The 24,761-nt window shown below is 40.6% G+C and overlaps 1 protein-coding gene across 5 annotated transcripts in view; it reads right to left on the bottom strand.

Annotated features, from left to right (window-relative positions):
* DENND2B (DENN domain containing 2B) overlaps positions 1 to 24,761 on the bottom strand; it is a 172,043-nt gene that overhangs the window by 89,726 nt on the left and 57,556 nt on the right. For all 5 annotated transcript variants that reach the window (XM_065839171.2, XM_065839170.2, XM_065839174.2 and 2 more), the window contains one exon: positions 7,017 to 7,115. In XM_065839171.2, the coding sequence (XP_065695243.1) occupies positions 7,017 to 7,090 (74 nt within the window). In that variant the 5' untranslated portion in view covers positions 7,091 to 7,115. The remainder of the gene's footprint in view (positions 1 to 7,016; positions 7,116 to 24,761) is intronic.

Raw genomic sequence — 24,761 nt, 5'->3', positions numbered from 1 at the left:
ACCAAGCATCCCACTAAACTCTCCAGTAAGCATGGATGGGAACATCATCCACACAGAAAATTTTATCCACCTGTGAAGAACAGGATAACTACACTAATAGACAATGTTTTATGGAGACTCCTTTAAACCATGCGACTAACTGTAGGGCCCAGAGAGAGCCTTTCACCTGTAATTGAAATGCAGCCACCCAAAAAATGCAGAAGCAGCTTTCTATCACTCACAGCAACACTGTCCATATACTTAGCAAAGAAAGAGATGAAAGAATATTTTATCATAACTGTGCTAAGACAACGGCAATCACACATAATGATCAATGGGAAAATTGTATGCATTAGAATTTTAAATTAAGACCAAAAACCTCATTGTTTTAAAGAAATACAGAGAGCTGGAGATGCATCCTTTGATTTCCAAGTTATTGTTTTCTTCGTAGTCGTCTCAATTTAAAAAAAAAAAAAAAAGGACATGTAATAAGTATCATAGTCTTTAAATCTATATTTACATGAAAAACCATAAATAAAAATGCAAACATTTTGTTTATCTTACTACTAATATTTTTTGTTGCAGTAGGATCAGGGCTCCAGCATAGGGGATGCAGAGTTCTCTCTCTCACCATGTTCTGTCGCAGTAACAGTGAGGGAGCTGCTCTGCATGGAGCTGCCTTATCTGTCCCCTGAGGCACCCAGCTTGGACGGGAACACAGGCAGCTCTTTTGCATTAGTCACGAGATAACTCATTTGTCAGTGCAGGCAGACTGGACCACATCTGGATGAATGACCTGGCAACAAGTTTTGATGGTGTCTACAGGTTAACACAGAGCTGAAAAGCACTGGTTTGGGTTTTTACTTTTATTAGGGTGGAGAGCTACAATAGCAGAAGAATTGAAATTATACAAATAAAGTTAAAATCATATTGTTACACATCAGGTTAGAGCAAGCAAAAGGCACTACAGCTGCATTCTCTAAATGAGAAGAAAGTACTGCACAGGCAATGCCTCTCTGAAGATAATACTTCTCCCTGTACAAATAGGTTTTTCTCCTGACATGAGATCACCGTTGAAGTGAAAAGTTTCCTGTGGAAAGGGAAGTGAATAGAGCACTCCCAGGACAAACCAGCAGAGCAAACAACTGCCACTGCCACCCGCACTGCAGCACTGGCAGCAGTGCAGTGCTGCTTAGCCCCAACACTGCACACATCCGCACATTCTTTTAGTTAAGAATTTTGAAGGTCTCAACTCCGAAGGCAAAATATTTCTAGTCCTCTCCCCAGGCCACAACCATGTAATCCTTTCTTCAAACGAAACAAAGTATTTTAGCTGGGATTATTAATGTGGGCCAATAATTAATTTCACTTAAAAATAAACAAATATATTTGCTGTAAAACTGAATTAATTTGGCTTGACTAGGACTGACTTTGGAAGTGACTGCACATCTCAGTTTAAGGCTGAAACACAGACATGAAATCTTCCTTTAACTAAGACTTGCAGTGATAAAACACAAGAACTGAATAGGCACATGAAGTAGCTGAGCACAGACATGCAAGCATGATGGGGATAGGTAACCAATTCAAAACTATACCTCTCCTAGTAATCAAGCCAAGCAATATTTCTCCTACCACAGCCCAGCTTTGCTGTGCCCTGTCATGCACAACAGCAGAAGAATGCTGCTGTTAAAACAAACAAGAGAGGTTGTGTTTGCTTACACAAATGCAGTGATTATTTACCAGGTTCCCAAACAAAAGAATCAGGGTGGAACACCGTTCCAGGACTGTGCTGGCTCTGCTAACACGGCCAGCCAGTCCTCCACAGCCTTGCACCTCCTGCAGCCCTCTGTAACCCCAAATAGAAAGCAACAAGCACAAAGCATGTGGAAAGACCCATTGTTCCAGAAGGGGAGCATCTGGCCTCTCCTCTGCCTGGCTGATGATGGCTACGCAGAATCTGAGGCCCTGTGCAAGCAGGTCCAGCTCTGGCCTCTGGTTTAGCCAGTAGCAGGTGAACACATCAGCATGAGGAGCCTTCCCTTTGAATTTACAACTGTGATTTTACCCACAACTAAGAACAGCGAATAATCCTGGACTCATGATAAAGCTGGACATAACACTACCACACAGACATGCTTAGATAGGAAACATAAGTAATTTTTTTATTTGATATTTAAAGACTTATAAGCAATTCACCTGAAACACTCCTTAGTCACCTCTAGAGTTATGTTAGTCCAGCTAATAATTTGGTTTATGTGGTACATCTCCATTGCCTTCACTGGAGGTAAGCTAGCTCTCGCCAATTAAAATTCTGTCCCATTAACTTAAATTCTGAAGAAGGTGTGAGCCACAAAGCCAGTGCAAACATATCCCAGTATGTGTTGGAATAATGGGGCTGACAAATTGTCAGTGACTGCAGGAATGGCCTCACACACTGCTGGGAGATAAAAACCGAAGCCTGTATTTAGAGGTTTGTGGGTACCCAGCTCAGTCCTTCCCTGGCAAGGAGAAGGATGCAACTCAGAGATCAGATTTCAGTCTGAACAAGCATTCAAAGGCTCAGCTAAAAGTATGTAGAAAGGAGAAGTTTTATGAATGTTATTAGGGCAGGAACTTAACAACCTGTAACTCCATGCTCACAGCAATTTGCAGATGGAATCCTTTGCTAGCCCAAATTTCTGATGCCTTGCTATACAACCCATTGACATCAGCACCCTCAGTTTATCGTGTCATTAAATCATGACTGCTCAGTTGGAGAACATTGTCCAAACGCATGAGGATGACCCCTTTCCTGTGCACATTGGGTGGAAAGACGACAGCCTACATCACAAAATCCAATCCACACCAAAGCTTACGTGATTCTGGTGACGTAGTTTTCCTCAGACGCAATAGTACTTTGCACAGCTGGAACCAAGATCGGTTTCTCCTTTGGCTGTCTTCCGAAGTCAAGCCCAGAGACATAAAACTAAAAAGATATTGGTTCTAGCTCATCATAGCAATCTCTCCATATATCCTGCTAAAGTTACCACACTAGTAAAATACTTGCTCACAGCAAACTTGATTTTTGTTCACTGTAAATAGTACACAAATGTGCTTAAACTTTCAAAAGCTGTCTTCTAAGTCTTGATTTGTGAAACTCATATGCCTACATTTTAAGTGTGCTGTATATAGGATAGACTTTGCACTGTTCTGTAAGAAGTTAGAAGACAATCACCTTTACTTGCTTTTTAAGAAATTGAGAATAACTCATTATATAATTATGAGATATCTGGTAAAGTGCATGTATTGCTTAATTAATCAAAATATCTTCCTAGTATTGTCTACATTAAGTACTCCATTTACAAAAATACATATTAATGTGTTCAATTTTTTTTTCCAGATTAACAGAAATTTAGCCAATAGCTCTTAACTGAGAAAGTACATCAAATCATTGTTTACGTACCCCTGTTGCAGGGATATATTCTGTCCTTACAGCAGAAGGACACTGTTAATATTTTTAAATATTTTAAATTAGGTTTTTATTTTAAAATCCTATCCTATAGTAAAAATGTGTCTTACAATATTTATTCTGTTTCTCATTCCAACAGGGCCTGTATCAGGGCAACACTGCCTGGCAGGAGCACAGTTCTACTTATTTTCAGCTCTGCACCCAGCTCACAAGGTGGGACTTATAGGTCAGACACAGCCTGCACCACAGAAAATGATGAAGATAAAGGAAAACTGTAGCACTTACTGACAAAATACATTGGAAGAAGGCTGTACGTCCAAATTCTGAAATTGCTTATACCTCATGCAATACCCTCAGATAAAAAACTGTAAATCAATGTAAATCAAATACTTCCTGTACTCCAGTAGTAACTGCAGGAGGTGAGAAGGCTCAAGTTAAGTGTATAAAACACATTGAGAACCCAAGTTAAGAGATGGCATACTAGCCAGAAGTGAAAGCATTAGGTATTATTTACAGCAGTTATGCAGCCACACTTCCTCTAAATCTTTTTCAGGTCTGGAACACTGTTTGTCACATCTAGCATCTCAAATTAAGTTACAATTTTAAGATAATGATACACTAATATGTAACATTTTTGTTCAGTATTTTTTTCAAATTTTTCTTATTAGACTGAACAGTCTGCAAGTTTGAAATCTATATTTTGTTAAGTAGAGCATGAGCTCATAGACATAACTATAGGCACATTTTAATATGGCATAAAGTTGAGGTGGTTTTAAGTCAGAGCTGGTAGTTTCATTTCTACATTTAACTTTGCACTGGAGCAAACACAAGGTGAGGATAAATGCTTTATAAATTAATGCATTAATTCGACTAAAGTTTCAGCATAAAACACAGACTCCAGATCAAGTTAAATCATTTGCTAAGGGAAAGCAAGCTACATTGTGGGGAGCGAGCTACAAACACCACTACGCCTTTTATTTGACTGCTATGCCTTTTCTTTTTCTGTTCTCTTAAGGTCTCCTCAGAGTTTCACTGATCCTCTTAAGTATGGTGCAATCAAACCAAGTAGTCATTTGATGCAAGAGACTCATACGTTAGCTGCAAGCATGGTATGGGCTCCTATATCTCCTGTTGAAGAGTTAATAAGATTGCACAGAGCTGTTTCCTGCAAGAATTGCTAAGAAGTCACTTTCAGCTACACCTAAGGTGCTTTCCTAACCTCTATTCCTTGGCGTTCACCTCAGTGACTCATAAGGAAGGATTAAAGTTGTGTGCTTGCAGTTCCCCGAAAGCTAGACAGTCTCATTTCATAAGTATAGCAATCCCTTTGCAAACTCTCTAATGTTCACTTCCTATAACTGACTCTAGTTCCAAGCAATATCAGAACGTCCCCCCTGGCATTTCCAGTCCAGGCTTGGTCACTGGCCGTGACAGTTTGCAGGTGCCTAAGAGAAGAGAGTAAGAACAAGACAAGTATGCAGTGCAACTTAGCCAGCTTAGCACTGTTGACTCACAGATTTTGCTTCCATGGCTAGAAGCCTTTGGTAGAGCTTTCTTCCATGAATTTGTCCAATTGCAACATCCTGTAGCAGTAAGTTCCATAGTTGAAGAACATGCTGCTGAGAAGTACCTTCTTTTCAACTGATTTTCAACCTGTTGTGTTCTAGTTTCATTTGATTCATATTAGTTTTTAAATGGAAAGAGGTTTTTTTACCTATTTACTATTCCACATATCAATTCAGAGACTTCCATTACTTCTTCTTTCCCCCTAATTCTTTCATTTCCAGGATGAAGAGACCCAGTCAATCTAATTCTTGCCTTGTAGTCGAAATGTTCCATACTTTTGACCACCCTTGTTTCTTTCTACAGTTCTCCTATTTGGAGCACAGTGAAGTTTGTCTCATTCAAGACACACAAAAATCTCCTTTTGTAACTTCAGATAACTTCAGAAAGAATGCATTAGTGTGGATTTTTATTTAAATTGCTTCACTTTCTTCAGATCCAGAGGTTTTCCCCTCCTGTGCTCACAGCAGAAACCTGTGAATCCCACAACCTGTTCCTCAGGTGAGACTCACTGTTATCCTCCCAAATAACATCCTCACTCTGCTCTCTGCCTCTCCCTCATTTCCTAAACTGCCTTTAGCACAACTCTGGTGGAAAAATGGCTCTGGTGCCTCACACCAGTGGACTCACACTCCAGAGAGGACCAAGCGAGTCTCAGTCACTTAGCTGCATGTGGTTGTATAGATGCTTACTTGTAGGCACCTCCTTTCCACCAAAGATTTTTATGATTAAAATTTAAATCCATGATCTACAAGGGTCTGATTCACAGACAAAGAAATTAGGAAGACTTCTATAGACTTTAATGGCCTTTGCTTCTGACCCATAAGGAATAACAAAAGGTTGAACCAGATGGTGACACTATGTGACTGAAACACACCTTGTGTCTTAGAATCATAAAATCATTTACATTGGAAAAGACCTTTAGTTTCAAGTCCAACCTAACAGCCTTGCAACAATAAACGTCACCAAAGCTAGGACTGTCAAGAAAATAAAAAGATGTTTTAGCCACTAGTTATGCCAGTATCAGCACTTACTGAAACTCTACTCCCACAAATTATAGGGAAAGCACCATTTGCAGATTTCCCCATCTCCAGTCAAATCCCGTACTGAAGAGAGACAATGGCTGTTCCGTTTAAGTGAATCTTTGAGCATCTTTGCAATAAATCCTGCAAGCCTTAAACTTTTATTATGCCAGCATTTACTCCACTGATTTACAGTCTGACTAAAATGAGGAATCTTCATGGTTGACTCAAATAACATCCTCTTACAGAGTTTCAAAAAGACAGGTGGAGATTATAGAAGGCAAAATAATGGATGGACAACTGGTGCATGACAACTTATTTATCTCCTCACTTGTCACACTAGTGCAACTCAAAGATTTCCTTTAGCTTCAGGTCTATACTTGTCCTTACAAAACCTTTTCCTGACAAATTCTAATCAAAACAGATGATGATGATAGGGAAAGACAGTTTACTTGATAGTTATTATCCAATGATTTAGCATCCCATATACTTTCTAAACTAATCAGAATGGAAAAGATTTTTAAAAAAATAGATTAGGTCCAAAGTTTGCTAAAGCCTAGACCCAAGTTCCCAGCACCAATCTGACTGCACTGATGGAAGGATGAAAAACAACTTGAGGATGCCAGATATCACTAGGGATATGGTTTTAATACCAATACAAAATACAAACTGGAGACTGGCAATTGAGAGAAGCTTACATACAGTCATATAGCCAAGACATTTAGTTCAAACCTCCTGAGGTGTACACAGTGCCTTCCACAGAAGTCCTTCCTTGCCATTACTTTCATCGCAAACAGCCAGCAAACACAATGACTCGAGAGAAATATGCCAGAAGCAGACCTTTTCTCATATCTCGGTTCCTCCAATCCCCACAAAAACTTCTCTCAGCCCAGAAAAGATCTTTCTGTGTCAGAACAGAGGTCACTTACCTTTGAACAAAGATTTTGTCCCAAACACAGACAAACTGTTCTCTTACTCTACATAGCTTGCAGTTCACCACTTACCTATCCAGGGTGTCCTGAGGCACTTTACTCCCTCCAGCTCTGCTGTTGACACTGGCATTCTTGTTGGCAGTCATTTCTGCTTTCTAGAGATGTGGATATCTGTGAGAAGAAAAGTCAGTTAATTTTCAACAAGCTCAAATGACAATTAACCTTCAAGACTGCTAGAAGTACTATGCTGCATAAAAGCAGAGTCTAGTTATGATCCTGAATATCTAAACCCTACCTCTCTGCTGCTGCTCTTTTACATTCATAGCCAAGTTTATCAGAGCCCAGTGCTATAAATGGAAATATGGGAATTAGGTGTGTGCTTCAGTTTCTGGCATGTCTGATGAACACAGCTTAATATCAAGTTCACAGGTTTGGGGTGCTTCTTCCATCCATCAGTGTACAAGGAGAACCCAGTAAGTGCACTGTGTGATACTTGCAAATATCATAATAATGACTGGAATTTTGATCACACAAAAGCTATTCCAAGGAACCAAGAAACTTTTCTCGATTTTAAAGTGCAGCTCTATTGTGGAAATATTTTCTAATAATATATTCAATAGCAAATATCTTGAATATAATTTTCAAATCTGCTTGTGATATGAAAATATCTACAAATAGTTTTCTCTATTAGTTACAATATTCTTTAAGTAAAACTATCTTAGGAAACTTTTAAGACCTTAGGTAAGATAAAGACTCATTAATAATTCCTAGTTGTTTCCTAGTAATTTGGTAACAACCCAAAAGCTGTATATCAAATTTCAGTCATGGTAAAAACCCTATATGTCTAGTTAAGTGCCCCAAAGATGGTCCTTACTTCTGTAATGCTACCATGATTTATTTTGCCTTCATCCCATTATCTTATTAGCAATGTCATGTTGTGGCTGAAGGGAGAATATAGCGGTATGAATACAGGCCAGGATCTAATCCCAAAGATGCAAAAGTAGTAACCGATAACATCATACCCCTCTGGTGACTATATCCCATGTTTCTCTGGTGTACAGCGCAGCTCTTTATGGCAATTTCCTCTGTCACTGTAATCACTTCAGAAATATTTTGCAAAATGAGGGAGAAAATGTACTTTCATGTCATGATAAGGTTTCTAAAGTGTCAGCAGAGCCCTTTGTGAAAGAAACAGAACAGTACTTATTCCACCTGATGCTAGAGGAGTTATTTATCAAGGATTCTGTGGCTCTGCTGGCATGTGCTCTGGGTGGTTTCCGAGATACTGCTTAGTTTATAGGCTAAAATTTCTACCATGGTTTGCAGCACTGGCACCCAGGCTCTGACCAGAACTACCAATTTTTATGACCATTAATGGCATAGCTAATGCAAAAATAAGGAGTATTACAAAATTTCTTGTTCACTCAAACCCATAGTAAGTCCAGACTGCTTGAGAAGCCAACTGTAATGTGATGCTGAAAAGTAAGCTGGGTACTGACAACATACAAAATCCTTGTACTAACAGACCCATCGTGGTGAAGAGGACGTTCTCTAAACCACTGAATTCCAAATGATTCTGCCATAAATAAGGTCAGAAAATCTACAGATTGCAGCTCAGGAGGCAGATTCAGTCATGCTGACCACAGAATCCAGGTCCACTTGTCCTTCTCCAATTGCCTTGTATCAATTTTCCCAGATTAAGCAGAGACTTTTTTCCCAGTTGGTAACATTTTTTCTGCACTGAAGCTCCCCAGATTCCTCCAGTGTCTGGCTGTTACTATTAGTGTTACATTATCAAGACAACAGACTGCTAAAGAACTGCCTGTTCCGACTGGAAAAGGATTTGCTTGGGGAAAGAAAGGAAACCTGCTGATGCTGGCCAAGCTTTCTAGGACTGTACATTCCACAGGGAGCCAGCAGCTTTTTAAATGTTTTCCACTCGCCAGTTTGATATTTTCACTGTGTTAAATATGTCTAAATCACTTATTAAGGTAAGAAAATAAGAGATACAGCTGTGGCATAAGGTGAAAAACAACTGTTAGCATGTATGTGCTACATTCGTTTTCCAGTATTTGCTTTGCTGTTCAAGAACAAAATAAGCTGAAGGGAACCTCAAAAATACAGGATACTGACTTAGCACGTAAAAATAAAGTGTGCTTTTATGTTGTTTTCTAAGAGTCCACTTTTCCCATACCAAAAACCCAATTTAAAAGAACAAAAAAAAAAAAAAAAAAAAAAAAAAAAAAAAAAAAAAGGTGTGCATAATTATACATCAAAATTTAATAAAAATCACGATGGCAATATTTTTTAAAGCGATTATTTAAACCTCCCCTTTCAAAGCTACCTTAGGTGTCGAATAGATCAAACTGGTTTGTTTTCAGCAAAAGAGGAACTGAGTTCTAAAAGACAATTTCACAAGAGATGTCAAATTTGATCATGTGTGTTTCCTCCAATGCAGTTGAGACTCTGGTATATATGATGATATCAACTGACCTTTCCTATGCAATTTTTCTCTAACATTTATTTTGCATTAATATTTACTGCAGGTGATGCTGGTATCATCCCACTACATGCAGAAAAAAATCCAAATAATGTGAATATGGCAGGAAAAAAAAGCACCACACTAAAACAAACATAGAGATGAAGACTAAACTATATTTTATGGTCATGTAGCATGTTACTTCAGAGCCTTTGAATGAGTTTGACAGTCCTGTGAGTTTATATGAATCGTTGTATGCTAAGAATCACATCCCTTGGGCTTCTGTGAGAGCATTTTCCATCACAGTATTCACAAATTATTCTTCACAAAGCAATGAAAACCAAAATGTCTCAAGTATTGTGACAAACTTAACAACAATTCCAAAAATAGTCATGTCACACAGATTCCACATTGCTTAGTTAACCGTCTAACTACACTTTGCCTAAAAATGCAGAATTCAGTTTTGTCTGTAAGTGTAAAGAGTTACTCTGAAACCCTTACTGAACCATAATTTGTGCTTTACTCTAGATATGGTCTCACTAATTTCACTAGGACAACTCTCAAATTGGTAATTTAATGTGCCCAGAGGATAGAATCTGGACCTCCTTCATTATTACATCCATTTTGTCTAAAACCTCCACAAACCATTTGGCGTGACCAAAGAGGAAAGAACAGGCAAGTATAATAAATGGTGTGATGGCAACATGGGATGTGCTGCTAGTACAAGGCAAGGTTCATCATCCTGACTGAAAATGGCTGCTGCAAGGCAGATATTTCCTAACAGATTTTTATCATTGCAGGAAGCCCAGTGACAGAATATCCATTGTGGACTATCTCCCTGCCCTTAAGGGTTTCCTTCCACTTCCAAAATGAAAGCATAGTCTGGAGTTCGTTTTACGGACAGATGAGGCACTGAAAACCATCACACTTTGTGCTAGTGCGAACCTTGTGACATCATGGAATCTTTATTTCCATTAACAGGCGTTAATGGGGGAGGTGTGAATCCTTTGCTACTTCCCACTATCAGTTAAAATTATTCTTAATTTTCTAAAGCATCTCAGTACTTTGGAAGAAGCCACTCTCAGCCCCACTGCAGTGCAAGCTGTTCCTCTAGCATTGAGAAGTCAGTTTAAAACATTAATATGCTTTTCTGAGAGCTTTAAGGAAATCTTGCCCACATCTCAAGTGGTGTTGTATAGCTAGACTTTTGTTTAAGAGTCACAGCTTAGCTTTGTGGCAATTTGCCTATTCCCTTCCAGTAAAACAGGTAATTATGTAATTATGTCCTCCCAGAACAACGTCAGTTCTGATGAACTGGAAAGTCCAACAAAATCTTTAAAGATTTCTGTCTTGACAGAGCTTCTGTGGAGACTCCAAAGAATGTTAGACCTGGTTTTATCAGGTATACCTGTTCTTTAAGCTGGGCCACTGTAAGTTCAGCCATGCAACACCATACAAACTACCATGAAGAGCTATATGATCTGTGCAGCAGGGGCATGGAGATATTCAGAAAGCATTAATTTAACTATTTAATCCCAAGTTTAGTCTTTACAGCACACAGATAGACTAACTATGATCACATCAATAGGTTTCTTGCAAGATGTAAGAATTAACTGCTTTCAAAGTTAGTCCTAAAGACTGAAGAAACAGACCTTGTGCTGTCAGCAGTGTGTACATGCCTGAGCCATATAATGCTTGAATGTAATTGCTAAGTGAGAAAACAAGATCAAGCCATTCACACAGCTACATATATCCAAGTTCCTAATTGAGAGCAAGTGATGTTTGTGGATAACAGAGCCAAAGGATGAGGGTTTGACAAGCTTCTCACCTTTATGACACCACAAAAGGCAGAGATTTTAACTGGCATTAACTTCACAATCTCATCCGAAGTTTTCTTCCCTACAATCCACAGACAGTCTGGTTCAAACCAAGTCAATGAACAGTCTTCTCTGCTAGGCTGTCACAGCTGGGTGACAAGTTTACTTGCAGCACAAGCTCCCTAGGATAACCAACAGCAGTGGTGGACTTGGTTGTCATCGCAACCTTGTAACGCCAACACACTCTCTCAGCAATTAAGTCCCCACTGAACCGAAACTGATACCATTAGGAAAATGATGTTGCAGCACTTACTGGAGGGGAAAGAAGTGATGTCCTCTGGTAACTGGCAGGTTAACTGGAGGGCTGCAGAGCCACGCAGGTGAAAAGCTGCTATGCTGCCTACATCACCATCCACCCTCCTCTCCTACTTCTCTACCACCTAAAATACCTTTCCCTTCTGATAATCTTGCACTTGCCTATTTCACGCCTTCCTCCCTAGTTCTCTCTCCCTCCCCCTTCTTTACCTTCTTATTACTTCATTTCTCTTCCCTCAAGCTGTTTTTTTCCCTTGAATTGAAAATGGACAACACCTGGTGGAGAGAACACATTTCACCTGAAATGCACTGTTGTCCAAAACTCATGTCTAAATTGTGTAAGAATTCAACACTAAGCTCTTCTATTACCTTTAGCACTGCTCAGGTAATCATAGCTTTGAAATGGAAGGAAAACAACACGAAAATCAAATATATCAATGCTACTGTGCAGTTTTGCTTATCTTTCATGTAGGAATTTTCACTAATATTAGGGTGACCATGTTTCTCAGACTATGGAGGGTCCATTGTATTTGAAAAAACTCTGAATATAACTATGGGAACTTTCTGGCACAGTGTTTGCTTTATCTTGCTTCAGTATTAAAAAGGACCAATAAGGTTTTGTTTGTTCTTCGCTCTCTTACATCATTGGAATCTCAGCTGAAGAAGCTGGACTGAATCCAGGCTTTGGACTGAATCTTTCTCCCTTTCCGCATACACAAAAGGCATACTGATTTGTGCCACGTCTAGTACAGTCACCAAGAGCTGCTTTTCACCTAGCTAGTAGCCCATACAAGACTTTCTTCCAATTTAGGTAAATCACAGTAATTGTTGTACCAGCAGAGAAGTAACCTCACTGTGACTTCTACCTGTTCCTTTGTGCTACATGAGTGCTTAAAGAGCTTTTACTGAATATAACAAGTTCACATTTATTGACAAAACAAACTGGAATAAGCTGAAGGCTCCTTTAAAATGACTGCTGCCCAGGGAAGTGAGATGGAGACATTAACAAAAAATAAACGGCTGCTATTGAATCAGCACTCAGTATTTCCCTGTGTGGGCTAAAGAACAGGTTTGTATTTTTAAAAATGCATTGACTAGTTCAAGCTTAACTGTCTTGATTTGAGACATCAGGGCTGAAGGAGTTTACAATATTTAACGGTACAGTTTAATTGGTATTATTAGGAGCTCAGAGGAAACTTAACTACACATTTTGGTGGAAGTGTGAACTCTCATGGTTTTAGCCAGTCATGAAACACACCCTCATCCCACCATCAAAGCTGACGGCAATCTGAAATGCTATGGTTTTATTTTCTCATGCTGCACCAGCCACACATTCTCACCCTATCACTTATACAGCTATCTGGTTCAGCGAACTGATTCATCTGAAAACTTACCATTCTAGGTTGTTGTTGTTGGGGGGGGGGGGGGGGGTGTTGTTTTTGTTTGGTTGGTTTTGTCGTTTGTTTGTTTGTTTTGTTTCCTTTTGGTGAGGCTGATTTTCAGCCATTCATTTGGGTTCATCCAGACTGTCAGGAAAACATACCTTAAAAGTGCCTTCAAACTGTGTGTTACATAAAACTAAATTCGCGTGCTTTCTCTTTAAGAGAGAAATCTTTTTAATTGTGGACACGACTCTCAATGTTCCTACAGTGTATAAAATACAATTTTGCCCTTGCGAACACGCAAACCATTTTTGCTCTTAATTTTTTGAGAACAAAAAGAGGCAAAAAGGATAAAAAAAAAATCACAAAGACATCTCTGATATGAACGCAGCAAAAACTAATGTATTTGTTGTAACAAAGACTCTCAGATTTCATAGAATAAAATTTGGTTTTAGATGCAAAGCATCTACATTACCCTCATGTGGCTTCAGCAAGGAAAATATGTGTGTGCCTCAGACCTGGCTCAGGCTTCACTACAGAAAAGTGACTTCTGGTTTCCTTCTGCTGCATTTGAGTGTCAGTCACAATCTGGTAAATCCTCTCTAAAAGGTCTATAATAAACTTAATGATTCACTGATTTGTTGAAAACCCTTAGTAATTGCATTTTGCAATAAAGGCTTAGCACAAAATAATCATAGGCATATATACATTGGCCTTTGCAACAAACATTTCCATGAAGACCAGACATTGCTATGAAAACCACCTACTTACAGACTGTGCTTAAGATATATCACAGTTCCTCAGTATTATTCTTCCTTTGTCCTGTCCCTTCCTCCTTGGGATATTTGCATAAAAACACTCATTCATGTCTCAGGAGCCCACCTATTCCTGTTGCTTATTCCTCAATTAAGTCACAGTCCTCTAATTGCAACATCAATATCATTTGCACAATATTGAACTGTTTCTTGTGACACAAAACATATAATTTTGCTAAGGGATGAGAGGAGATTAGCTTTAAGGAACCAAGATTCTTTTTCATAAATATTTTTTTTTGCATCACAAAAAATATGAGAAATGAGAAAATAGACTGGTCTTTGGTATTTCCCACAGGGTGTCACTGGTCCCTAAAAACATTGCGATACAAAGCACAGTTCACTACTTAGTACAGAGTGCCTGGGAGCACAGGCTGCAGGGGAGACAGTGAACAAACTGAGCAGAAAGTCTAAGGGACTCTTAAAAGGAACTTTCCTGTTGAGCTGACACTGAAGACTGAACCTTCCTCACCCCAGTGCTGACTGACAAAGTCTGCTGGGCAGCTGAGCAGCATCCTGACTTCGCAAGTACTGTAGGTTTTGATTCATTACAGCATCACATGAGGCAAAACATGGGTCACAGCCATAGGGCAGAACACGTTGCTGTCCCCGGTGTTGTCAGCACAGCTCCCTTCCTTCCTGCCAGGCTCATGTCCCTCCACTCAGAGCACCGCTACACTGCAAACTGCAAAATTAACTGCAGTTGTATGCCTCGTACAAGGTTTTAATAACTCGTGATGGGACGAAGGAGAATCTTAATGCAGCTGCACAAAGACTTTAGAGAGATGGATTCAGTCTTCATTTTGTCATACATTTCTTATGAGTCACTGGGTAAATGGCTCAAGTTATGCTAGTTGAGCTATTTCCTGACTATCTCTGTGTGTGGACAGCTTTCCTAGAAGCAAATTGTGCTATCCAATAAAGTCTGAAGTACATTCAGCCATATGGAGAGTGGCCTAACAAGATCTCTATTATATTGTACTTTAAACCTGAATTAACTTTCCAGTGTAGATAAATTACCTTGATTTTCATTTCTCAATTCGCACTCCACAAAGCAGATACAAGTCAGAATTTGTCTGTATACAGAGGAGAATTCACAGCATCCTAAATGCTTCAGATGAACTCTGCATGCAGATGTTCTTAGTACATGTTTAGGATGGTAACACACTTTCTGAATCAGCTTGTATAAGGGGATGCTTGGGAGTTAGAATTATCTCAGAGCAGGCAGTGAACTATAAATTAATAACTTGGCTTCCCACTGCATGCACAAACAGAACCTTGAGCTTCTTCTCCCACATCCTGAGAGACAGCAGTGAAGTTGACACTCAAAAAGCATGAAGACCCTTGAAATAGCCTTTCATTGTGCAAGCAACTATTTGTGACCATGTGGGAAACGGTGACACTGAGAAAAGCACGGAGTTCTAAGGGTTTAAATGGCCAGTGTGGCCACTGCAGTTGGTGGCACTATTTTCAGAAGGCCAGGAGACTACTTCTAGCAAGCTTGTCTCAGACTCCTGCGGAGCTACTCCTGAGAGCAGAGAGGAGGAAAGACAGTAACCCAAGGCCAGGATGGTCTGGGAGACACCTTGCTTCCAACTCTCACACAGACAAACGATCAGTGATAGAAGGGAGGGAAGAGGGACAAACAGATTTGCACCTCGTCCTGGCTCTCCTCCCCTGAGGGAGTAAGCAGCAAGAAGTGGAAATGGTCTGGGAATAAATAAATAAATAGATAAATAAATAAAAGGAAGATAGATCTGCAGAGAGAGGAGGAGAAAAATAAATAAATAAATAAATAAATAATAAAAAAGGAGGTCTTAGTGGGAAAGCAAACATAGCATCAATATGAAAAATTAAAAAATAAACAAGGATTGATTAAAATGTTGCTCCCAAATCAATGAGGCAAGTTGAGTCACTTGCCACACTGAGCATTCAGGTTCAAGTCTGCTTTGCTAGAAGATGAGGTGACCCTCAGTATGCTGGCCCTGGCTGTAAATGGAGAGCGAAACAAAGTGGTTGCATTGTTTGTGTCAGAGCAATGAAGCAAAAGCCCTAGATCAGCATCCAGTGTGTGTAACCGCTTTTCCCCGATGTTGAGTGGAAGGGAATGGGCAAGATGGTTAAACAGGAGTAGAAGAAAATCTAAGATCATTTAAGGACCAAGTCTGTACAGAGATCCAAACTGTGCTGTGCTCCCAGAGAAGGCTGTAAGGAGCATTCAATGAAGGACAGTCTGAGGACAACCAGCTCTCCTGGCCAACGCAGATGTCATCAGGAAAACTAACTTCAGAGGAAGATGGCAAGCAGCATCTGAAGAAGGATGTGGAATGGATAGTCTAGTGGAAGGTGACCCTGCCCATGGCAGGGAGGTTGGAGCTAGATGATCTTTAAGGTCCCTTCCAACCCAAACCATTCTGTGGTTGTATGATTCTGTGCCTCATGAGTGTCAGAAGGATTGATAAATAGAGGTCTTCAGTGGAAGTAACTGATGGGAACTACTGATGCTATCCTGCACAGAGTCCTTTGACTTTAATATGCACTAAAAGACAACTAAATTCATCAGTATAAGTAGAAGGTAAGCTAACATTATCACAAAGTGGTGTTTTAAGTTTCAAGCTGCAATGGAAAATCTTTGATACCGTTTCCTCAATAAGGTCAAGAAATGATATGTTGTTACTATGAATCTCCTTCTGTTTAGATCAGTATGTTCTAGTAACTGTGTTACTGTTCTGAGTCAGTATCTCCAAGAAGCAGGTCATGTCCGTGATAGCTCAGCTGCCAACGCAAGCACTTCTAGTGAAGCAACTCTTAATTTGGATGGACTGACTCAACGTGATGATATAAAGCATCCTGGGAGGATGAGGAACTGGCTGGAGACTTCATGGATGTAAGTAAAAAGTATTAGCCAAAACTGTCTTGGCTTTTGCAAAAAGATGAGAACAACCTTGAGTCTTTCTCTTTTGTTCTTGGCAGTTACCCAGGGAATCTGTAGAAAGGCACACAGAAGACCTTAACTCCCCTGTATCCAAAGTCCATCCAGAAGTGACCCTGAATGCAGGCATTATCAGCAGCAAATGGGATGGCAAGCAAGTCTACTGTTTGTATTAGGCATTTGTGCAAAAACCATTCAGGAGAGGTATCTGTTTACATTTAGAAATTATGTTCTTGCACTTAAAACAACATCTGCAGGATGCAGGAGCTCTGAGCTATGTTTCACCTCTGACAAGGATTTCTTTTGTAGTCTTCGAAAAGCTCCATAGAAGCAAGACCATCAAATTCAGTGCCAGGGAGTAAAACTCATTGCCCATATTCTGGCATCTGGTTGAGTGACCCATTTTCCCAGGGTTGCTCCTATTTTTTCTACTCCAGAAATCTATGGTTTGATCTCTCCAAATGTCACTGCTCTACCAACAAACCATGCGTAACTTTATGACTTAGCTCACACACAAGCAGTGAGGACATGTTCTTTAGCAAGTTCAAGTTCTCCAGAAACATGGTGGGGTCCAGACATGTGGTTCTCACCAATGGTAAACACATCAGCATCAGAGACAAGCCATTCCTCACCAGCTTCTGCTGACACCAAGCCCACCCTCTCCTATCTGCCGTGGCTGCCTTCCTGCCAACTGGCATCTCTCAGGGCAACGAGCACCCGTTTTGTGCATGGTGGCTTTTTGATTCCGATTCCCTTCATCTATATGAACCTCTTGCATACTGCCTCCCTCTCCTTCAAACTCTAGTCATTCTAAGCCAAAGCAAATAAAACCAAGACCCTGTGCTCCCAGGATGATAAGCCACAGCAGGACACAAGCAGGCTGACTGGGAGGATGCAGTCCATGTCCCACCTGCCTAAGTTCCATCTTCCACCTCAGACAGCTGAACAAACAAAAGAACCATGGGAGAGAAGTGTGGTACCAGCAAAATGAGTGAACCTCCACCTTCCTCCTGGGTGCATCAGTGAAACAGACGAAGCACACTACAGAAGAAACAGGGAGGAAGGTGGGGACCAAGCAAACATTGGTAGAGTTGAAGACTGGTAGAAAAAGGGTGAAATGAAGGGTAGGTAACACAGTGTGTCAGAAAAACACAGGTGAGAAACAAGGCAGTGAAGAGATATTTAGAAGGAAACAAAGACAATAAGAAACTCCAGGAGGGAAGAGAAATACACTCCCCTTCTTCCTCCCCATGAGGGGAATGCACTCTGTGTCCCCCAGAGAAAGTAGCCCATCCTTCCTCACGCTCAGGGACATTTTCATTCCATGGCTAAAATTTTCTTCATGGAATAAACTTTGAATTTTCCCAAAGATACTTCAAGAAAAATGGATTTGTGATACTGTGGTAACCTGATGTGAGACTTCACTGAAAGAGACAGAAACTCCTGGTGTCTTGCAAAGTGGGTATGACTCCATGAGTGTGGGAAGCGGCCAAACTCTGAGTAGCTGCTCATTCAATACACAAGCTCAAACTCAAAAGCAAACTCAAGTTTTTGGGTCCCTAATGCATGAGTAGAAGCCTCATCCTCCACACACATACAGCCTTGCAGTGACTGCAGGAGAGCGGCAGTTCCCAGACTCCTGCAGTTTCTTTAGAGAATTGACTCGGGGAGGGGGAAGAGGGGAGAGGAGAAAGGATGGAGGGAATATTGGCAGCTATACCAGAATCACAATAACATAAACTAAGCACAGCACACTACTTCATATTGCCTTTGTTAACAAAAATTATAGTAGCTATAGCAACATGGGAGGGGGGCTAAAAGGGGGGGAACAAAAGAAGCCCAAGACTTTTCAAAATCCCCAAAGAATGCAACTTTCTAATATGGAAAAATTAAGATTTATTGCACCAGCAGCTCCCACAAGGCAGGGCTATAGTAGTGCACAATGGTTCCAATTAAAAGCAGGAATCATTAACCAGTGCAGCTGGGCTTAGTAGCTGGCAGACAACATCATCTCTTCCAGTGAGCTATGACTTCTTCTGGGACTGAACTAGCTCCTCTTGCTGTGCAATGTGCCCTTCAGTCCCACTGCTGGTGGCTTTACCTCACATCCTCTGTCAAGCCCTGCAGCAGAGTGAGCAATGCCACTGCTCAACAGAGAAAATCAGGGGAAAACTCCTGCGCCCGAGTCTTTGTGCATACACCCCTTGCCAGCTGTCACACACCAACACACCCACGGCAGCTGCCACGGCACTGCACACTCAGCAAGCATCTCAGGGAGAAAAGCATTTCATTTCCCCACTGCCTGTGTGTATTTTACTTCTCAAATACACACACTCACAAGCTCAAAGAAGGGAGGAATGTCTGGCACTTCTGCAGTGACTATCTGGCAGAAGCACCGCTCCATTTTCTGGCAACTCCACCAGGGTCTTAGAACAATTATTTCAGTTCCTGATTCAAGCACTGGAGACAGAAGATCAAGTTACATTTCTCTCCAGCCATCAACACTAATTCAGTTTTCACTAAGTCAGCCTTGCTGGAATTTCACTCTTCCACACTTAAACAAAAAAGGAAAGTGTGAATCAACACTGAAAAGCCATTAGAAGAAACATAAGGAATTCTAAGAGCTGCCCTTCACAAATGTAAAAAACACCAATAAGATCTAATAGAGAAGGAGCTGTTTCTTCCTAGAAAGGATATTTTTATAAGTTAAAATGACAAAGAACTGAACCTATTGCAAAGGAAATGGTACCATGCCTCTCAGTCATCTCCCCTGACCTTGTAACTACTGCGTAAATAAGCTTTCTTCCCTTACTACTACAAGCTGGTTTGTGAATTTGTAGAGAGTATCTTCCCAGCTATCGCTCAGTCACAGGTGTACGTGGCTGTCAGGAGAGGCACTTTTCTTGGGAAAAGAGTTCAGCTCCCACAGCACTGACCTTTGTCATCTGCATCAAAGGAAAGTTTCGACATGCTACCACAAGCATAAGTGTTATAAACCTCCTTTCATCCGGCCTCCAACCACTAGACAGTGACACAACTGGAAACATTTAAACCTGTTTTAACATTCATTGTAGTAGGAGGCAGCGAAACACCCACTTAACCCACCGGAGCTGATTGTAGCCACCTAACCGCTATGGACCGGGGCTGCTGCCAACAGAAGGTTTCTGCTGAGGCTTCCTGGAGCACCAGCCATCCCCAGCAGCACAAGGAAGCCGGGCAGCAGCCACGGACATGCCAGCTCTGCTCCTGTGTGTGCTGCCTTCCCAGTGCCGGAAGGGAGTGAAGGGGTTTTAGACAGAGGCAAAACAAAAACCCACAAACAAACCGCGAATCATATCAAATATCTTTTAAAGGTCTCCAGGCTGTGAGAGGGTATTTGATGATTTGAAAGAGCTTCTCCTCTTGCCTTTTACGAAAATGATTTAGGTACTGCTGCATACATGACATGTTAGAGACATCTCAAGAGACCAGCCACTCTTCCAAAGAACTTACACTTCTGTGACAGGAATTTCATAAATGAAGGCACTATCTTCCCAGATACAGGCTTGAACAGACCCACTGTGCTAGTGAGTTCTGCTGAGGGAACGATCTTTCTTCACAGTCCACGGAGCTGAAGTAAACCTGATGCAGAGCAGCATTACAGACTTAACTATTTCATTCTTTTGTTGAAGAAGTCCAAGAACCACAGGAGCTGCCAGATGAGCCCCACTGCCCATGAGTCCAAAAACTGAGACCCCCCTCACTCGACCAGGTGCAGGCTGTGCCCATGCTGAACCCTGTGTGGGCGATCCACACTCCCCAAATCCCACTTCTCTGCTTGCACTGCAAGTCTTAACAGCTGTAATGCCGGAGAGGGCACAAGAGTACGCAGCCTCAAAATCATGCCAAGAAGAAAGCGTGATCCTTTGCCCTTCCATTCAGTGGGATGTGTCATGGAAGAACAAGTAGCCAGTGCATTCAGCAATAGGGTCCCCTTTCTTGTGTTCAGACTGGTCGCAGTGCTGTAACGTGCTATTGCTTATGTTTAACAACATTAAAACACGTAACATTAACTTGAAATATTTGTGTGAAATGATTAATTTTATCCAGGCAGCATTTGGAGTGTCATTCCAGCACCAGCATTTCTACCCGAAGTTTCAGCACTGGTGTTCCTACTTTAACTCAATTCAAAACTGTGAGTAAAATATAATTTAATAGCAATTTGATTTTGCAATGATCTCATTGAAAAGGCATATCCAGCATTGCCCTCGCAACACAGAAACAGCCACAGGATAAGCCTGAGGGACATAGATTAACACTCAAATCAGATACGATTTCAGCTCCTTCTCCCTTTCAGGGAATGTTCTGGCCTCCTGCCAAGCAGAGAGCATTCCACACACAGTAGGGTAAATTTGGTATAGCACCCATATGGAAATATCTTCTTCAAGGCAAGTCCAGGGTGTAAAATCTATTATCTGAACACATCTGCTCTCTCACTCCAAAAGCGAATGCACCTATAGCGCAGTTTGACTCAAACTTTCCCCATCTCATGGGAGTCCATATCTGAGCAAACTTTCAAATGCTGGTGTCGTAGACCCCAGCGCTGAAGCTGGCATTCATCTTCCTTCTCGTCTTTCTTATGGATTTAAGCTGAATGCAGCAAAGGTCTAATTTGGATCTGCTCCCTATACAAGAATACTTTTATTCTCACTTTTAAAGTGCAACTGCTGTAGAAAAGTAACTCTGCATCAACCTGAGCTTCAGAATCACACCTGTCTATTCCCAACACAACTCATCGACAAACAAAAATGTCAGAACACATTTTGTTATGCTCAATCATAACACATAGTTGACCTCGTGAAAGGGCAAACCAGAAGTCTATTCTGCTTTCTCAGAGTTTATGCTTATGTGGTTGTCAGCTAAACTCCAGTTTCAGACACTGCTTTGCTCATAGAGGATGATACCGAAATGAAATCATATTCCAGACTTGTCTCCTACTTCTTCACTGTTCCTCCTTCAGTTCACTTGCATGCACACTGATCTTTCCAATACTGGTAAGCAGAGAATTAAAAAAAGTGCAGCTACAAATAGACACATTATTACAGATACATAGGTGCAGTTATACACAGTTATGCACAGTTATGCACAATTTGTTAATGAACTCCACAAACAAAACCTGTCTTCCAGTAAGTATAGTAGCTAGAATAAGGTATACAGACAGACTATAAATAATGCTTTCCTACTAAAAATTTCACCATCATAAAACATATACAGTCTTTGAGGTTTATAAAATCTATTAGGCAAAAACTCTTCAGTTTCAGCTTCATGTGAATGTAGTTTTTCCTGGGTTTGATTAACGAACAAATCTAAACATTCAAGACAAAAATGAATCAGTTTTGTCTGGCATGAAGTCCGCATTACAAAATTCCACATGGTTTCCAGTTGATGCCACAAACTTGGCTACAGTTCATACAAAACTCAGTCCTAGTCCTCCAAAAGGTAGGTCAATACCTGTGAAACTTTTAGTGATACAGGACAGTGATTTGTGTTACAGCACAGCAGGCAAAAGCTGACTAACTGCAGATTTCATCCTGCTAGAACAAAATAAAAGCCTTTTGCAACTCCAAAAGGTAATGATTTGTGAGATTCTGAATACACTTAAATATCTTTTAGAACTATCTACTCATCTGACAATTTGGGGTTGAGATATTTTAACTGATGATTTGCCTTAAAATTTGTAGGCATTATAAATGCATCAGGATTCAGAGCTTCCTAGAGAGCACAGATTCCTCCAAGTTTCCTGACAGAATAACTGCATCTGTTTTCTGGTGTGTGCCTAATAAGTGTGACAATTTGAACTCCTACCTCATTTTACCCAGACAAATATTTTCTTGTTTAACCTGAAAGAAGAAAGCATAGTAAGACATCCACATACAAGGGGTTTTCTTTATACTATGTTTTAGATGTAAGAGTTGTGACAAAGATCCTTTTTCTGATCCTAGAAAGTCTAAGGGTATGAAAAATATTAAATTCCATTTAGCTGAATCTTCATAACAGCTACACTCCAGGTGAGGCTCTGAAGAAAGCTTCATTTTATGGCACAGTTTCAAGATATTATCTCTGCTGTTCCAGACATATGTATTTTCTTAATCATTCGATCAGTCTTCCTCTCAAAAAGCCAATACAGTTGGAGTTTCTTTGAGTGACAAATTCTCCTCACACTGTATCTGTACCACCAAAACATCAGGCAATTGCTCCATCCAGTTCTCACAGAAGCAAGTTTTGGCCTTTCCAGTTTTAATGAGAAAACTGAAACCACAACACAAAAAATGAGAACCCTTTGGTAATGCAACACACCCCACTCATATTCTGCTCCGTGCCCAATATCCCCACCCAGTCACAGATACACAACAGAGAAATACCAGCTGGTGAAGTTCTGCAGATAACTCCAATACTGTGCCATTTTGGACTTTCTCCTCAAAGGATCACTCCACATGGCTTCTTTTATAGGGTTGGTATTTCTTTTCTTGGGGGAATGAATGTTTGGGGATGGAAAATAGCTGTGGGCACGAACAATGGGGAAATAGCATTTATAAACTGAAATAAAATCTTTCAATTTGTGGAAACAGCTGGAGGGAGGAATTAATCCTATGAATAATGTAGCTGAAACTGAACAGAATGTTGACAGCAAGTTCTTTCAGATGCTAACTATGGCTACACTCATACATGACAGTACAATACTCAAATCTCTAACTAAAGATTTAATGCACAATAATGTAGCCAGCATTTTCTGTGCTGAGATTAATCAGTCTATCCTTTCCCTACATATAATTTTTAGGGAAGAGAGAGCAGTTTCTTCTGCATTTTATGTACTTAACAGTGCTGTACAAGTGCTAGAGTGAGCATTCATTTCCAGTGCTATGTGAGAGGTACAGCACACCTGGTGCCAATGTAAAGATGTTCCCCGAAAGGAAAAAGATGGTCCTCAAAAGGAAACACACACAACTTGGAAGTCTTTGACTTGCTGATGCAAACAATACAGTTTCAATGTGGGACTATTCAAAGGCAGCTTTGCAAAGCATCAAACAGACCTTCTGTGGAGGAACTACAGCATGGGCTGAACATCCCAGAGGTAAGCAGAGCAGTTCAGCATCAAGGGAATGCACATAGGCATGTATCTGCCTACAGGTGAAGCAGAGCCAGGCTTCTACTTGTTCCAACCTCTCATCGCTTTTATCTCCTTCCCACTCATTTGATTTGGTGCATAGCATCTGTTTTTTCTGCTGGCGAAAGAAAACACACTTCCATCAGACACCACCGCTCCAGGCAACTACCGAACACTACCTTCATACAATTCTCAGAAGTGTCTTATTCCCATGCCCAGCAATGGTTTGTGTACTCAGGAGACAAAGTATCACTGAAAGTCAATAGCACGCAATGTGTGAATCACTTAGGTGCTTTTGAAAAGGTGAATCACCCTCAACACAGCTGATATAAACTGGATGTTATCTGCTTTAAGCAGGCACCTCATTCAATGCAAAGGTATTAAGCTAGGCAGTTAGGTTAGGGTATATGTGCACCTTCGAGGGAGCAGCTGCTGAGCGTCATGTTTTCCAGAAGATATTTTTTCAGTCCTGCCTCACGGAATGAGCCTGTCAGGTATTAAGAAGGAATCATGCTTCTTACAGGAAACAAGGGAGACTTCAAGTGTATGTCATTCAATACAGCATCTTTTCAGAGTAACTCTGCAAGTGAATGCCCAACAAAAACAGACAGAAAACACTGAGCCAAAATTCCACATGAGGAAACACCTTAGTAATCTCTTTAAATGTATTACAGAAATCTTGCAAAGCACTGTCAACGAGGTATTTTATCCATGCTAAGGACAAGCACATCTATTTCAATAAAAACTTCTCTTTTTCTCATGGAAGAAATAAAACCTATTTGCCAGCTAAATCTGTTCTTTCAAAGCTACCCTGCTTCAGCCAAGCCCCATTCTTCATTGTGCTGTTAGAGAACAAGATTGCTTTGATGTCAATGGATCACAGTGAAGATTTAACACAGTAACCTGTCTGAAAAATTCAGTGCTAAGGTCAGGGGT

Source organism: Patagioenas fasciata, chromosome 5 (genome assembly GCF_037038585.1).
Source record: "Patagioenas fasciata isolate bPatFas1 chromosome 5, bPatFas1.hap1, whole genome shotgun sequence".
In the NCBI taxonomy this organism is placed as follows: Eukaryota; Metazoa; Chordata; class Aves; order Columbiformes; family Columbidae; genus Patagioenas; species Patagioenas fasciata.
This window is presented reverse-complemented; position numbering and strand designations above follow the sequence as displayed.